Source organism: Morone saxatilis, unplaced genomic scaffold (genome assembly GCF_004916995.1).
Source record: "Morone saxatilis isolate NCDOM2014 unplaced genomic scaffold, NCSU_SB_2.0 Contig0, whole genome shotgun sequence".
NCBI lineage: Eukaryota > Metazoa > Chordata > Actinopteri > Moronidae > Morone > Morone saxatilis.
The window spans coordinates 17,573,020-17,588,955 of NW_023339650.1; the positions used below are offsets into that span (position 1 = coordinate 17,573,020).

General features: G+C 40.0%; 1 protein-coding gene across 1 annotated transcript in view; it reads right to left on the reverse strand.

Moving 5' to 3' along the window:
• The window catches only part of LOC118337694 (collagen alpha-1(XVIII) chain-like), a 56,955-nt gene that overhangs the window by 3,169 nt on the left and 37,850 nt on the right, over positions 1 to 15,936 (reverse strand). The window contains exons 6-39 of the mRNA XM_035674830.1: positions 14,640 to 14,714; positions 13,530 to 13,622; positions 11,959 to 12,097; positions 11,490 to 11,533; positions 11,070 to 11,252; positions 10,942 to 10,968; positions 10,541 to 10,603; positions 10,282 to 10,362; positions 9,583 to 9,630; positions 9,199 to 9,333; positions 7,482 to 7,535; positions 6,914 to 6,949; positions 6,663 to 6,797; positions 6,198 to 6,257; positions 6,015 to 6,050; positions 5,778 to 5,822; positions 5,299 to 5,361; positions 4,910 to 4,945; positions 4,699 to 4,782; positions 4,508 to 4,573; positions 4,129 to 4,191; positions 3,874 to 3,954; positions 3,647 to 3,682; positions 3,454 to 3,507; positions 3,171 to 3,227; positions 2,926 to 2,985; positions 2,790 to 2,831; positions 2,023 to 2,050; positions 1,841 to 1,909; positions 1,602 to 1,627; positions 1,367 to 1,465; positions 1,123 to 1,270; positions 903 to 976; positions 585 to 713 (exon numbers count right to left, since the gene is read on the reverse strand). Coding sequence (XP_035530723.1) covers positions 585 to 713; positions 903 to 976; positions 1,123 to 1,270; positions 1,367 to 1,465; positions 1,602 to 1,627; positions 1,841 to 1,909; positions 2,023 to 2,050; positions 2,790 to 2,831; positions 2,926 to 2,985; positions 3,171 to 3,227; positions 3,454 to 3,507; positions 3,647 to 3,682; positions 3,874 to 3,954; positions 4,129 to 4,191; positions 4,508 to 4,573; positions 4,699 to 4,782; positions 4,910 to 4,945; positions 5,299 to 5,361; positions 5,778 to 5,822; positions 6,015 to 6,050; positions 6,198 to 6,257; positions 6,663 to 6,797; positions 6,914 to 6,949; positions 7,482 to 7,535; positions 9,199 to 9,333; positions 9,583 to 9,630; positions 10,282 to 10,362; positions 10,541 to 10,603; positions 10,942 to 10,968; positions 11,070 to 11,252; positions 11,490 to 11,533; positions 11,959 to 12,097; positions 13,530 to 13,622; positions 14,640 to 14,714 — 2,469 coding nt within the window. The remainder of the gene's footprint in view (positions 1 to 584; positions 714 to 902; positions 977 to 1,122; positions 1,271 to 1,366; positions 1,466 to 1,601; positions 1,628 to 1,840; positions 1,910 to 2,022; positions 2,051 to 2,789; positions 2,832 to 2,925; positions 2,986 to 3,170; positions 3,228 to 3,453; positions 3,508 to 3,646; positions 3,683 to 3,873; positions 3,955 to 4,128; positions 4,192 to 4,507; positions 4,574 to 4,698; positions 4,783 to 4,909; positions 4,946 to 5,298; positions 5,362 to 5,777; positions 5,823 to 6,014; positions 6,051 to 6,197; positions 6,258 to 6,662; positions 6,798 to 6,913; positions 6,950 to 7,481; positions 7,536 to 9,198; positions 9,334 to 9,582; positions 9,631 to 10,281; positions 10,363 to 10,540; positions 10,604 to 10,941; positions 10,969 to 11,069; positions 11,253 to 11,489; positions 11,534 to 11,958; positions 12,098 to 13,529; positions 13,623 to 14,639; positions 14,715 to 15,936) is intronic.

Sequence of the window (15,936 nt, forward strand, 5' to 3'; positions counted from 1 at the left end):
TTTTTTTTTCCCCCAAAAAAAAAAGGGGTGGCTGGTTGTTTTGTTAATTTTTTTTGAAGCGGGGGGAAAAAAAAAAAAGCCCTTTTTGCTGGGGGCCTGGAGGTCAGTGCTGGGTGTATGAGCGAAGGCTGGGGGCCTGGAGGTCAGTGCCAGTAGTGATGTTGGAGTGCTGATTCACAGCCAGTGAATAAGTCACAGAAATCAGCCAAAAAGAATCTGCCAGCACTCATTCCAGAAAGGACATATTTTCCAATACCCACAGAATTTGTTAATCAGGATAAGATTTAGACACGTGCCAAAGGCAAATCACAAAGCTCACTCAATGCTTCGCTGACCATGAAAAGATCCAAGAAATAAACAGAAAAGCAATTAAACTGCAGTTAAGTCTTGATCTACATGCATATCATTTAAAAAGGGGGGCAGCCCTGGGGTATGTTTCCAACTACTGTACGCTGCAGCTAAAAACTGGTCAAGGCTGTTCAATATTTTTACGTTAATGTGCATATGTAATATTTTAAAATGATTATTTCATTTAATGATGGATTTACCAAGCTTAAATATAGAGGACTAGTCTAAATTGGTACCTGGATCTCTTTCCATCCCTGGGAAACCTTGAGGAAGAGACTTCCTGTTGTTGTGACGTACGCCATTGTCCCCTCTGCATCCCTGAGGGTTTGCTGCATCATACTCTCCCGGGTTGAAAACGTTTTCAGCTGAAGAACAAATGAAGAGAATCAAATTTGACCAATCAATAGAAACTTTAATGGAATATTTGATGTTGTTATGGTGCTGATTTTACAGCAACAATGAATTTGTGTCTGTGGCCAATGTGTATGGCATTCAGTGTATCATTTATATGTTTACATGTTAAATAACATGTCCAGAAGAAACAAGTTTCATACAGATGCTGCGTTGCCCGAAGGTCCCGGGGGTCCAGCTGGTCCAGGAGGTCCGGGGGGGCCAGCAATGGTCAAAGCTGCCATAGAAAAAATGTCAACAACTTATACAAACTCAAAACTGGTTGTTTAACAATACACTATAAGAACAATACACTATGATGATATTTCTATACTGTGTTTTTTGCTGTAATTGCATGACATATGTGTGACTGATGAATTGTACCTGAGCCATATCTTGAGGTAGGGGGTCCTGGAGGCCCCGGTGGCCCAGGAGGGCCGACTGGGCCTGGTCTGCCATAGCCTGGGATACCTGGTGAACCGGGCACCCCAGGTTGGCCTGGTGGACCAAGCACCGACTCTCCTTTGGGTCCCTGAAATGAGTCAGGAAGGAGTTAATCACTTATTTAATAAATTTTTTTGTCACAAAGATGAGATTGTGTGTGTGCATCCATGGAAACTTCACTCACCACAAGTCCTGGTCTCCCAGGGATACCTGGTCGCCCTGGCAACCCTTGCTCCCCTTTGTCTCCCTTCTCTCCTTTAAAGCCCTGCTCACCTCTTGCCCCCTGTGATAACATGCACAGGCAAATATACACACACACACACACACACACATAAATAAGACCTGAGTCAGATGGCACATACATGAAGCCAGAATGTCCCAAAACAAGATTTAAAAAATGCATTCATATAAAAACTTACCCAGCCACCCCTGGGAAGAAATGTGCCTATAAGAGAGAAAACAGAGGAGGGAGTTCTAACATTAAAAAAACATACCTTTATTAGATAGGACAGCAGACTTGAGGGGGGCGGGAGAAAGGATGACACACAGCAAAGGGCCACAGGTTGGACTTGAACCCATGACAGCTGCAACTTTATTTTCAGTGTTTATACACTGGGAGAGCTGTTGTCCTTTGATACAATGTAAAGTGCTGACTCACTTGGCGGCGCCGGTATCCCAGGGAGGCCACTCTCCCCCTTTTCTCCTTTTAGTCCTGTCTGACAGTTACCTTGGAGACAAAAAGCAAAACTTAAATTAAGTGCTTTTCCTTCCTTTTGACTCACTGATGATGTTTTAAAAGTAAAAAAAAAAATAACAAAAAAAAGAGATGACTCAATTTACCAGCTGCAATGGTTCCATTGGGATTGAGCTGAAATAACAGAGCACAAACATATTAAAGCTTTGCCATCACTGACTGCTGTTGAGAATACATTTCAGGGTAATTATCCAAGCATGGAAAAGCTGTCTTCATTATCAAATATTAAAGTATAAAATCTGTATGGTTTTATCTTAAATCAACATGCAAATGACTCATGCAGATTTTCTGTGGATGTGATTTTAGTACTACCTCATGTCTGTTTTGGCAACGACCCGTCACCTTTTTAGACCGGACATGCAGCATGCAGGAATATTTTAGAACCATCCTCGAACAGTTCTGAGTGATAAAAAGTTAGCTAGTACCAGTGTTACATGGCGCAACATGCACTTTATTTACTCTGTATACAGAAGGAAAAGAGGGGATACGTGTAAAAGAGGCAGAATGATTAGGAGATATATCTACATAAAAGATGAATGAAGTTCTGAGATTTAATGAAGATAGACAGGCGCTGAATATGTAGTTTTGCCTTTAATCTAAATCCCTGTAGAAAAAGTAGTTCAATCTGGACACTGACTATTATATAGCATGTGCTTAAGGAAAAGTAACATGTATAGTACATCATATACACTCCTATGTGTCTTTTTTTGATGAAGATATTATTTAGAATATAGACAAAATAGGAGCATAGCTTATTGTATAAGATTGAATTCGCCATTAAAAATGAATAAATGCATTTATAAAGACATGTTTTTCAGCAATGTGAAATGTGATTGCATGAACAGAAACTTACGACCATTTTGCAGTGGGGCCTGGGAGGGATAGGGAACACCGTCTTTAGGAACCAGGGGAGGAGAGAAGATAGTGAGCACAAATAAAACACACCTGATGATTGAGGAGACCGTGTTAATGAATGTGTATGTGCTTACTCCTTTGGGGCAGTTGAATATTCCTGGGCGGCCTGGCAGACCAGGAGGGCCAGGAGGTCCCTAAAAATAGCCAAGAAAACACAAAAGTATATAGTGATTAGAAAGGGGAAAAGTAGGTGCTATAAAGGTTGACGCAGTAGTAAAATTAATATCAGCATCAAACTGGCACAAATACAAGACTTTATTGTTCTTTACAGATTCTTAACCAGTATGTTTTTAATTATTTTACACATATTACAACTCACCGGCAGACCTATGGAGTCCCCTCTCTCTCCTTTTGGTCCCATCTGGCCTGGACGACCCTATACAGATAAGCAACATCCGAAACAACAACAGTATGACACTTTAATGATGTCCACAGGGAAAATTGGTTCATTTGTAGAGTCAATGTGCTATTTGATGTCAATGAGTGATTTAATTGAACTAATCAACCAGTAGGTGTATTGAACTTTTTCATAGCAGAAGAAAAACAAAACATTCTTACTTGAAAGGAGCATAGAAAAAATATATTATATTCATTGTGCTTACAGGTCTTCCAGGAAAACCAAATTCTCCTTTGGGTCCTGATGGTCCAATAGGCCCCTGTTGGGAACAGTGAAGAGTGAATGATTAAATGCATTCATATCACCTTCATCTATAACAGTGGAAACAATTGAAGTTAATGGTGTTATATAAATATAACCTGAAAAGAAAAATGATTTGCTTTGTTATTAATACTCACTTGAATTCCAGCTGGTCCGGCTACACCATTTTCTCCCTGCAAACGAAGTACATTTACACTGATTTGTACACTTTCATTAAAAAATGAAATCATTGTCATAACTTTTACACAGACACTCAAATCCTGAAGAACATGCAAACATCAAACATCCCTAGTAAGCACACGCAAAAAGAAGAACATTCAAAAAAAATGATCTGGACCTCGAAAGGATATAATATGGATATAACCTTGTCTCCTTTGGGACCAGCCAGGCCTGATATCATGGCTCCATCTGCTGCAATGGCAAACCCTGGCTCACCCCTTTCACCCTGGAGGCAAATAAACACATTATATGTAGACAGAGAAAAGCCGCATGCATGTACATAAAATATTAACTTCGATTAAACTGTAAAATAGGAGTATAAATCATGTTTGTTTTGCCTGTTTAGGTTTTGGTATCATACACATACATGTATGTCAGCAGAGACAAGGCATGCACTTACTTTCAGTCCTGGAGGTCCTCTAACTCCTGGCAACCCAATGTCACCCTTTGGACCCTGTGGTCCCTACAAACATTTAGGAAATAAAAATCAGGTTAACTCTAAATGGAAGTCTAAATGGAATAAAGTCAAGTTAAAATTATTTCTCTACAGCTGCAGTCTTATCCCTGTTTGCACACTCATTTGTGTCATGTACAATGCTTCTGATGTTCCTTCTGTTTGGAATAAGGAACCTGACAGCTGAAAACATTAACTGGAACACAGGATTGTTACACACTACACAAACATAAAACAACAATAGCTATCTAAACACATTTTTTCTTTTCATTATGTAAAGATAATTTGGTCTGTATTTGAAGTTTTTTTTATGTCTGATACTCACAGCGGGTCCCTGAGCTTCAAAAATCCCTGAGAAGTTGTAGGCACCATCTGTATCGTTAAGCATTAGCTGAATATGAAGCAGAAGGAGAATGATGTTAATGAAATAAAGTGACTTACTCACAACAAATCAATAGGTTGGTACAAAGAGGCTAAAAAGATCCAGTGTTTGTCCCAGAGTAAGCCACTACTAACATCCTGTAAGTTGATAAAAGGTCCTGGTGGTCCGGGTGGTCCTGGAGGGCCGGGTAGACTGTTCCCGTCTCGTCCTGCCTCTCCCTGAAAAACACATTTGACATTTTAGCCTTTCAGTAAATAGCGACTCAAAATGCTCTCAGCTTCAAAAAGTGTGTGTGTGTGTGTGCATGTGTGAGTTTGGTCGTTCACATATCCACACTGGTTGTACCTTTTGTCCTGGATCACCTTTAATCCCTTTTGGTCCCTGTAGATAACACGAGACAAGACACGAAGTTTCGCAGTTGAAATTCAGTAATTAGCAGCATTTTCCATTGCTTTATTCTTAATGCTAACCTGAATACATGTTGTTCTTTTGTTTGTATTTGTATAGCTGGTAAAATTACATTGAAAGTAAATATACATGTTGTAAAAGGACAAGACATTTTACAAACTGATTTAGGAAATCTATTAAACTATCAGCCTTTAAAACCATAATTTCCAGTTATCTATTCCACCAAGGAGCCAGTAATAAATGGTCTGAGCCATTTGTAAAAGCTGACATTTTAATTAAATCATCATCATCCGTTCATGTATCCATTAGTCCATTCATTTACTGACCTCTGCCCCTTTTATTCCTTCAACTCCTGGAAAGCCTGGTGGTCCTGTAGCACCCTGTTCCCCCTGCAGAGACCATTGAGAAACATTCATCATGCTGGTGGTACTGGTCTAAGATTGATTTTATGATTTCACGAGTAGTAAAAATGCATCTAAGAGCCACATGTAATCAAGCAAATATGACAACAAAATGGCTGGGCCCATTTCACAAATAGCTTTCTCTGAATTAATTTTGGTGATATATAATAAAGGTGAGGCCAGATTCTCATTGCAACATTCACTGCAATGTATTGTGATACCTCATTTCTGTAAGGAGCAAACATGAGGCAACAGCAGGACAGCTTGCTGCCAAAAACTCACACTGATCCCACGTAGCCTTTCTGCTTTACAGCTGTTTACTATGACCTAAAAGTTTCAGGCATTTAAGAAGTTCATCTTATTCATGCTGAGATAAAGCACAACAGAATGCCAACAGAACTCACCTTTTGACCTGGCTTTCCTGGGGAGCCATCTAAACCATCTTTACCCTATGAGAGGCAAAGAAGGAAAGAAATGAAAAATGAAATCTGTATGCTTACCTTAACCATAACTACTACATGTCTAACCCCAACCTTTACGCAAAGGCTTAGTCCTAATACAACAACATAACCTTTTAGTTCACTGAGAGTTCACACAATATGACTGATGCTGCAAGTTACACAGACAAACAAATATCTCACCTTGGGTCCTTCAAGTCCAGGGATTCCTTGAGGACCCTGTGTGACAAATACAAGTAAATGAGTACTGTTTAAATGCAGTTGATGAAATTACCTAGAATGACGATTATTATATTAAGAAAAAACTAAAAAGGCTAAATGTGGTGCAAAATGCTCTTCATGCAAACACACTCAATGCAGTTGTACCTGTGGGCCTCTGGAGGGTGCAACTCCAAAACCACTCTGCAACCCAGATCCTTCCAAGTCCTAAAATTGACAAAATAAATTCATAAAGATTAAATTAGGAGTGTCTAAGAAGTTACTGTGTCCCAAAAATAACAGTTTCAATAAAATCATCTTACAGTGTATTGTCATTATATTTTATGTACATATAATTATTGTCTTTTGATATTTCTTCACTCATCTTTACTTATCTCTGTCCTTGTGCTACTGTAACACCTGACTTTCCCTTCTGTGGGATCAATAAAATATCTTGCACTGATTATTAAATGAGTGCAAGGTCCAGACTGCCTTCCATACAACTATTATACTTGATTCCCTTAAAAACCACAACACAATAGATCAATAGATTGCATATCAATATTCCCTTATTCCTTATGATATCAAATGTTGACTGTGACAGGTTGAGCAATACTGTAAGTAGAGTGGTACCTCAAAGTCGAACGTGAAGCCTCTTGCAGGGGGACCTGGAGGCCCAGGAGGGCCAGGTGGACCAATGGGACCAGGCTGCCCTTCTGGACCCTCTGAGCCTGGTAGGCCTGGAAACCCTGGAGGACCCTGATCTCCCTGTAAGAGATATGATATAGAAATCAGTTACATCAGTAGTAACTTAAAGTGTGAGGGAGGAAGGATTAAGAGACAGGCTGACGTAGAGATAGTGTTATTGGATAGGAAGATTTTACCTTTGGTCCTGGTTGCCCATTTACACCAGGCTCTCCCTGTGAAAGAGATGAAATAAAATATCATGAACTACAGCAATGACTAGAGAGTGGCTCTAGTTTCTGGCTTGCAAAAAGAGGCAGAGCAGCTTTTGCAACGCAGACTTGTTTACACTCAAGCCCCTTAGCTTTATTAGCCCACGGGGTGAACTCATTAAGAGCTTGGCTCTTTGTGTTAGGTGGTTATTTAGCTTGTGTGTAATTGTTTTTGCTAACAGAGCACTAAGAGGCCTGCTCAAGGGAAATCAGAGTGAGCTCACACAAAAGGCAGCATGGTAGAAGTCACACAAGCAAGAGGCAGGACTGGTTGGTGTGCTGTACATTCACATATAAGGAAATAATGCAACAATGAATTGCACAGGGTGTGTCAGTGCATTAATTCAATAGATTGTAAGGACAATAATAATTTGAGTTTAGCAAGCAGACTTGTTAAAGTTAACTTTGTATTGTGATTGTTACATATCTTTGTCCATAGTAAGAATATATAGTGACGATGCATGCTACGATGCAAACTAATATTCATTAGCCTCACCTGGTCTCCTTTCGCCCCAGCAGGCCCTGGATCCCCATCTCTTCCATCGACTCCCTGCAAGAATCACGACTATATTTCAATTTTAGGTTTTAGATGCATATATATCTTTTCCAAAAACCTGTCGGAATCAACTTCGTACGTGCACTGCACAGATTGAATGGATTATTAAATTGTTGGCATATATATTTTTTAACAAAGGTGGACGCTAGGTGCAAGCTAACAAGGGTGAACAGGTTAAAGTGAGAACATATTAAACAAAGCTAATGGGCTCCCAGCACCTGAAGTGAATACATCTTTTATGCACTGAAACAGTAAGTAAATATCATAAACCTGTGAGTAGTCCATTCACACAGTTAGTAAAAGCTTCTGACATTTTAAAGACAAAAGACACATTTCCCCCAACTGCTACTGCATCTGCTCAGACCATGTTCTGAAGCGCTTACACGAGTTTCTGCCAAAGTGCCGTTACTGTAGCTTGAGGATAATTGGACTTATTTGAACTTTTGGTATGTGGGTGCATACATATAAAATGATCCCTTACTGAGGAGGTGCACTGTAAGGCAGTAACATTTACAAATGAACATGTAGAGACACATACTGAACACACAGAGACACATACTTCATACCTCAATCAATATATGCACACTTTTCCAAAATGGTCTGACTCTCTCTCAACCACACACACACACACACACACACACACAAAATTGCTTGCACACTGATCAATACTGGGCTGCAAGCAATGGCAGGAAAGCAGTGAACGAACATGGATTTTTTAAATAAAGTTGGGGGAAATACTGTCTTTTCGGCCCCTTGGATGTGATGGGACCACATGTTAATACCTGACCAGACCCTGAACCAGAGGCAGACCCAGAACCAGAGCCACTAAACCACTCCTCAATTACCTGAAAACAGAAGCTAGGTCAGCAATGCGCAGAGCAGAGTGCACCTTCTATACAAATCCCTGCTGTCTTGTTTAAGAGAATAAATGTACTTCCAGTATATTCTACCTTAAATTCAGCTGTGTCGCTTTACTGCAGTAAAATTAACAGATGGTACAATTTAAAATTTTAGATACTGTAGACATTGTAAAGGAATTGAAATGTTTATTATCACTGATATGCCATTATCTACAGTTTAGAGATGATATGCTATTACCGTATTTCCTCAAACCGTGGCGGGGGCCTTTATTTAACTGAACTGCAGAGCGTACCAGGTCTTTATTAAAGCAGGCTTTCTAATTTCCTCTGTTTGATAAGCTCATAAATAGCTCATATTTTAATACAAAACCTCCTTGTTTTCTGATCTGCTCCCAAATCCCCCGTTAAATTTGTTTTGTGTGTTGTGCTTTTAACGCAAACTTAACACCACCTGCTGTCAACATCAGGTGATGTGATCCTAACCAAGTTGTTTTTGTGACAAAACCTAACCAATCTTATTTGAGATCTGGCTTTTATTTGACTCACAGCTTTTGTTTGAGGAAATACAGTACTCATAAATGATTGTGAAATCCTCTACAATACCTAACATTTTCAGTGTTAGGTATGTAGGCGTGTTGCTTGAAGGACCCACTAATTACATGAAGAAATATGTCTTGTATGTGAAAAGGGTCGCAACCTGGTGGTTCAACCATACATAAAATGTACAAGATAACATTTATTGTAACTTATTGATCAAAAATAGGAAGGAAGGAAGACAAAAAGACTGTTTAACTTACAGGGAGTCCGGGTTCTCCTTTCTCTCCATCCTTCCCATCTTTCCCACGGGCCCCAGGTGGTCCTGGAAAGACGTCTTCAGATGGGGTTCCTGGGGGCCCTGGCTGTCCCGGGAGGCCAGGAGGCCCTGGAGGCCCCTGATGAAAAAAGGTGACATGTCTCAGTCCTTCAAATGTTAAAGGTTTTTGAAAGTACCTTGCATGTTCCACTCTAGCTAATGGTCAACTGTCAGTGAGTGTCCAGTAGTGTCAAAATGCAACACTTTTATTAACAAGGTGACAATTGCTTGTTTTTAGTATCTCTGCACTCTCTGCAATAATGAGGTTGTTGAATGGGATGCCTAATATCGTCTAATGTCACAGAGTCAAAAAGCAAAGTTCACTTACCCTAATAATCTCTGCATCACTGTCAAAGTCTTCAAATCCTGACCCCTCCTAATGGGCACACACCATATGACCCGTCAGTTAGTTAATTCACTATTCACACTTACTGGATTCAGACTCAAATCACTACAACTGAAGGGATTTCTTCCCTAAATACTTCATATTCCTTTCAGGAGTCATTTTGCTCCTGCAGATTTATAATTACACACTTCGAAAACATAAATGCTTCAGCCATAAAAAGAAATAATCAACAGGGTAGGCACCAGTAGTTTCATTTTGGACCAAATTTGTTTTTATAGGCTCATTTATAAATATTACTGGTGCATAAAAATGGCTGTGAACACAATGAAGAAGGGCCGAGAGCACAGCTGTAGCTGTAACAGAAACACAAATGAACAGAGTTTGCCAATAAATGAACCTAAATGGATTCATGGATTAATGTCCTCTACTAGAAACCAAACTGGATTATTCTAAATCTTAAAGACTAGAGCTTGTAACTGTGTCTGAATTCAACAGCTTCAAAGGTGACTGAGCGTTGGTGCTGTTGTGCACCTGCAAAGATGCAACCCTACAAACCACATCAACATTTGTTCTGTAAATAGCAAAGTGTCTACATGATAAATGCACACACAGATTATATAATAAAGTTATATAAATGCAAAAAACATGGATTTCAGCTTTTTTAATCTCCAATGGACCTACCAGGAACATGGATGACTTGCTAAGTCGACCTGGAGGTCCTGGAGGGCCTGGAGGACCTGGTAGTCCAAGACCACGATCACCCTGAGGGAGACAGCAATGGGGTGTTTATGTGTTTATTTGTACCTTTCGTGATGAATTACTGATTCATTCACTGGCTCGTTATACTCTTGTCCGTGACAATTCACATGGCAGTAATGTGTCTGTACATAACCAAAGTATTTACAGTGCAGGTATCATGGTATTAAAGCAGGGTGTTTACCTTTTCGCCCCGAGGGCCAGGCTCTCCCTGCAGTCCTGGGAATCCTGGAATCCCAGTTGCTCCCTGGGAAAAAAACAAACAGTTACAGCTGTGCTCAATGCCACATCAGAGGTCATCTAACACAGTCCACTTATAGCACAATGACACTTGAGGTAAAGCAGGAATGAGGCCAGGAGACCATAACTTGCTTGGATGTTATCTGTGACCCCAATGTTGTGGTTAAAGGTAACCGTTGGATCAGCATTTACTGCAGCTAATATAGAAAGTGCAGCTCTCTAAATTAGTACTTTTGTGTTGAAAATGGAACATTCCTGCATCACTTTCCCCCAGAGATACTAAAAAAATGACTCCCAGAAGAATGAACCTATATTAATGTACAAGACTGGAAAGACTTTACTTACTGGGTCACCAGTTTCACCTTTGTTTCCCTAGAGAGAAAAGATGCTCTTTAAATAAATAGAAAGCTGCATAGTTTAAAAATAGAATAGTTTGAAAATTACAAATAGTTAAAAAAGCAGTTAAAACTCACAGGCTGTCCATCTTTCCCAGGAACTCCAGGTGGGCCTGGATGTCCCTGCGGTCCTTGTGGACCCCGGGGTCCTGGCTCTCCACCCTCCCCTGAGGCACTTCCTGGAGGGCCAGGTGGTCCTGGGGGACCGGAAGGACCTGGCTCACCTGGCTCCCCTTTCTGTCCTGGAGACAGCTGGAGGGACTGAACATTGAATATATTAGTAATTTATTTATTCATTGCAATATAACAAGGCATCAAATAGTGCACACACAGTAGATTTTACCTATTACTGCTCAAACTGAACAATGAATAAAGCAATTTTTAATTTATGTTGTACATCACTGAAATAAATATATGAAATAAATACTGAAATGTCAATATGTTCTGTGCTTTCCATTATCATCATTATTTAAATTCTGAATAAAAATCAAAACTTACAGTGCCAAGTACGGAGGCTGGAGTAATCGTCTGAAATGATCTTACTGTAACAAAGACACAAAGTGAGCAAATGAAAAGAAAATGTAGATCAAAAAAGGTGGAACCACACTGAATAGTAACCTCTTAGGCCTATTAAGATATGAACCCTTATTTAAGGCATCTCAGTGGACAGAAAAAGAGAGACAGAGAAGGTTGCTTTTCCTGTGAAGGAGGCTGTCTTGTCTCTTCCAGCACCATCTGCTGGCTAATTTGAGAAATATGCAAAAGGAGGAGCAGAGTTGGTCATGTGTCTTACACCATCACTTCTATGTCAGCACACATGTCTAAAATAAATGCTCCTGTGCCTGTGTGTGTTTTTGGCCTAATACCTGCAAGAAAAGATTTGGCAAATCAATGCTGTCTGATGCCATCAAATACAAATTTCCTAAAATATAATTCAATAGAATAATACAAAAATATTATTTTGTACCTCTTTCTGTGGTCATCTCCACTTCCTGTCCAGATGTCTCCTCTATGTCATCATCATCATCATCATCATCGCCATGCGACATCTCAGTGGGTGGAGCTCGGACTGGGGTGCTGTAAGTGGGGTCCAACTCTGGGAGGGGCTAAAAAGTAAGAGTTTACAAGCCATCATCTATCAGCCATCATGTGCAAATAGAGGGAGAAAGTTCTTTAATGCAGTGTAATATTAGGCAATGTATTCTCGCTAATGCAATGGAAATGAGAACAGAATAGCAAAAACTCTTAGACGCATAATCTAAATGGAAATAATTTGCATATATGTTTGCTAAAATATTCCACAACCATGCAGAAAATTAGAGGATTAACTAGTCTAGCATGTGTATTATTATTTTAGCTTTTGACTTGTTGATGTGGTTGTAAACAGCACTTTTATTATCTGTTAAGAGCCAATAAAACAGTTTATCAGTAAAAAAAGAGCGAAAGTGAGTGTTTGCCACAGCTGGTAGGAAATGTTTTCTCTCAGACCAGATCCAACTAGTGTCAGACTGAGGCTGAAAGCAGCATTCCTCACAGTGCACCAAGCCTGCTCACAGAGCTGCATTACCTCAACATTATTTCTGCATTATTTTTTAAGATCGGCTGTGGTGATAGAGCATCTTGACCTCATGCCTCGCTGTCCTGTTTATGAATGATCCATGGAAAAGAGAAGCAATGAAAAGGCAATAAATCTTTTTTTTCCGGAAGCATTGGAATTGGGATTTGAATGTGTCTTCGGACTTTCCTGATGTGGCTGAGGTGGACATTTTTCAAATAGCTCAGAACTGGACGGATATGAGTTGTCACACATCTGGAAAACACTTGTACTTCAAAGATCTTACCTGACACCAGCACTGAGGTACTTCAAGGTACCATTAACAAAATGGCCTGGAAGCACATCTCTCCTATACTCTCATGATAGTGTCCGTCTATGTGCCCTTAAAGTGACCAGTGTGTAGGATTTAGTGCCATCTAGTGGTGTAATTGCTGATTACAACCACCTCACCTAGCATGAAGACAGTAAGCAGGAGGAAACAGCTCGCCTTGCTCTATCCAGAATTAAAAAAAACACCTGCTAGCTACCTTTAAAGCTCTCTAATTAACATATTGTTTGTTTGGGTTTTTTGTGTGTAATGTATGCACAAACCAAAAAGTTTATGAGGAACTGTCAATTTCAAGGTAACATGACTCCAGTAAGGAGGATTTTTCACCAAAAAATACCAGAGTACCAATCCTCATCCAATTCTGGGCAAGAAATCGAAAGGACAAATTTCCCAAAATGCGGAGCTACTTCCATAAGTAAAATATTCTAACACTCTTTACACCCCTGCCTCTCTTCTGTTGCCCTGTTGTAGTCTTGTTTTCTTTTTGAGAGAGCACAGAGCTGGCAGGGAGCAGCACATATCGCCATGTGTCAGTCCCCACCAGGCCTGTAAGGATAAGAGCTGTTTTCTTTGGTCCAAGTCCAACCACATGACATGGGAAGGACAGCGGGGTAGTGTGGTGTGTATGAGTGTGTGCGGATGTGTGTACACACACCATGGTATACTCTCTCTCCTCTACAATCTTCTTCACTTCATCTCTTCCTTCAATGTCTTCATAAGCATCATCACCACTTCCGTATCCAGAGGCCTGAAGAGAGAAATGAGAGCGGGGGAAAAAGGAGTCAGAAGATAAACAGAGAGACGGACAGAAATTGACATGCTCTTGAGCAGACAAATGCCATCTGATTCACACAGCAGAATAAGAAAGTGAAAGTAGAAGAACAGGGGAGGGAGAGTAAAGTATGGGCTAGAGGAAGAGCAGTAGACAGCAGTAGAATGAATCATGATTTTGTTTAAGTATACCAAGCTGTGAGACTGATCAGTACTGAATGCAAAATACACAATGATTTAAAATATTTATCCTTATATCAAAACATCAGATAATCCTTCTAACTGATTCAAGCCATGAGGCATTACTCTGCCTGAATTATATTGGGCCCTGGGTAAAATTTCAGATCAAAGTTAAATACATATAATATTATTTTTAAATGAAAGATGATCAGAGGAGAAATCAGCAGGTTAGCTCTATGCTTACATTTCCACTAATTCCACTTTTAGAACATAATTGTCAAGTTTGGTTTTATACTATACATAGTTTAACTATGTGACCAAAAGTATGTGGACACCCAAATCATTAGATTATGTGAGTACTGAGCAGCTTATCTCATACTGTATGATGTTATGACGCATCGTCATTTAATAATGCGCAAGAGAATGAGCGAGGTCGGGAACTGAATTCAGGCCTGGCTGCAGTCAGCGTTCCACTTTATCCAAAAGGTGTTGACTGGGAAAAACATTTCTTTATGGAGCTGGCTTTGTCATGTGAAAACTCTGCTTCCAACTCAAACTGTTGGAAGCAGTCAGCACTATTGTCTAGAACTGTATGCTACTGCATTAAGATGTCCTTAAATTAGAATAAGGAGGACCAAATATACATAAGTATGTTGATAGATCTGTCCACATACTTCTGTCCACAGGGTTTACTGTAGTGCACTGTTCCAACCACTAGAGGGAAGGATAGTACCATGTTTGGGCTGCTGAGGTCTTCTGACAACGTATTACGGATTCTTGGTTTGTGTTTGTGTGTGTTTTGGTGCACACTCACATAAGGATCGTCCTCCTCACACTGGTCATCTGGGGCCGTGGGATCTGACTTCAGAACCAGCTGCTGGATGGAGCCCTGGAGAGAGAACGAGGAGCGGAGGAGAGTTGTGTGTTATGTTGCGTGGTAATTTATTTAATTCTGTGTCATAAAATTTCGTGGAACGTTTCCCCACACACCAGCCAAATACTGCCTCTTCCTTTCAGCATGGCAGTTTATCTATCTCTCCCTCCCTCATCACCCCAACTGCACGCAATAACACATGGACAAACATCTGGCAGTGAAACAGGTGCCTCATGCTCATCTGAACCGTCTGCCCTCCAAAGACAATTTTCACATCATTACTAAAACACCATAGTCCAGTATGGATATTTTTCAGAATAAATTTGAATAATTTTAGTAGAAAATACCATCAGCACTTTTACCAATAATTAAAATAAACTAACTGCTCTAAAGTTTGTGTTTTAGAAATCCACAACAGGCTTTAGATGTAAATGTTATGAGTCATTGAATGACAGAAAAACAATGCATAGTATTATAACCCATCTCCTCTCATTTGCAAAATAATCTTTGGCTTTGTAGAGTAGTACAGTATAATCAAACCAAAGAAATGCTGGACCAAGTTTAAACCTGGCAATAGCTGCCCGACATCCTGCCCATGGCTCAAGGAACCTGTGGTAGTGGGTTTTTTTTGACACAATACTGTAACTGTATTGTGATCTTAAACACTGGTAAACTAACAGCAGAGCATCAACAGGCAAAGATGAATGGGTGGATGCTCCTTTATCCGGGAGCTGTACACACAAACTACACATAGTACCATAACAGACAATACCCATATTACCACAATATAAACAGGATGGATCGTTAAATTGTCTGTGAGGCACAGGTACCAAAACTTTCCAAAGCGTGCCTTTTTTTGGTAGAGCCAAAGCTGTGTAGCTAACAGACCAAAAATGGGAGAAGGGTGAAGCATGAGTTGAGAGGGTGGCTGGGAGCATAATTATGTTGTCAGGACCTATAAACGTAATAGACAAAAATGGCTGAACTTGGCCTGATCTGGTGTATGACAGTTAAATATAATCGTAAATGCCCCTCCAAACTCCAATTTGCTTGGAACCATCCATACTGGTTTTATTGCCTCATATTGCACAGCTATCATCAAATTCTTTGGTGTACCATGGGCAGGAAATATACTCTGCATCATTTATTGCTCTATGTTCATAGAGAAGGGAAGTCGATAACAGTGACTGTCTGTTTCAAAATGAAAAAATGATGTTCTGCAGTAAACTGTACTGTA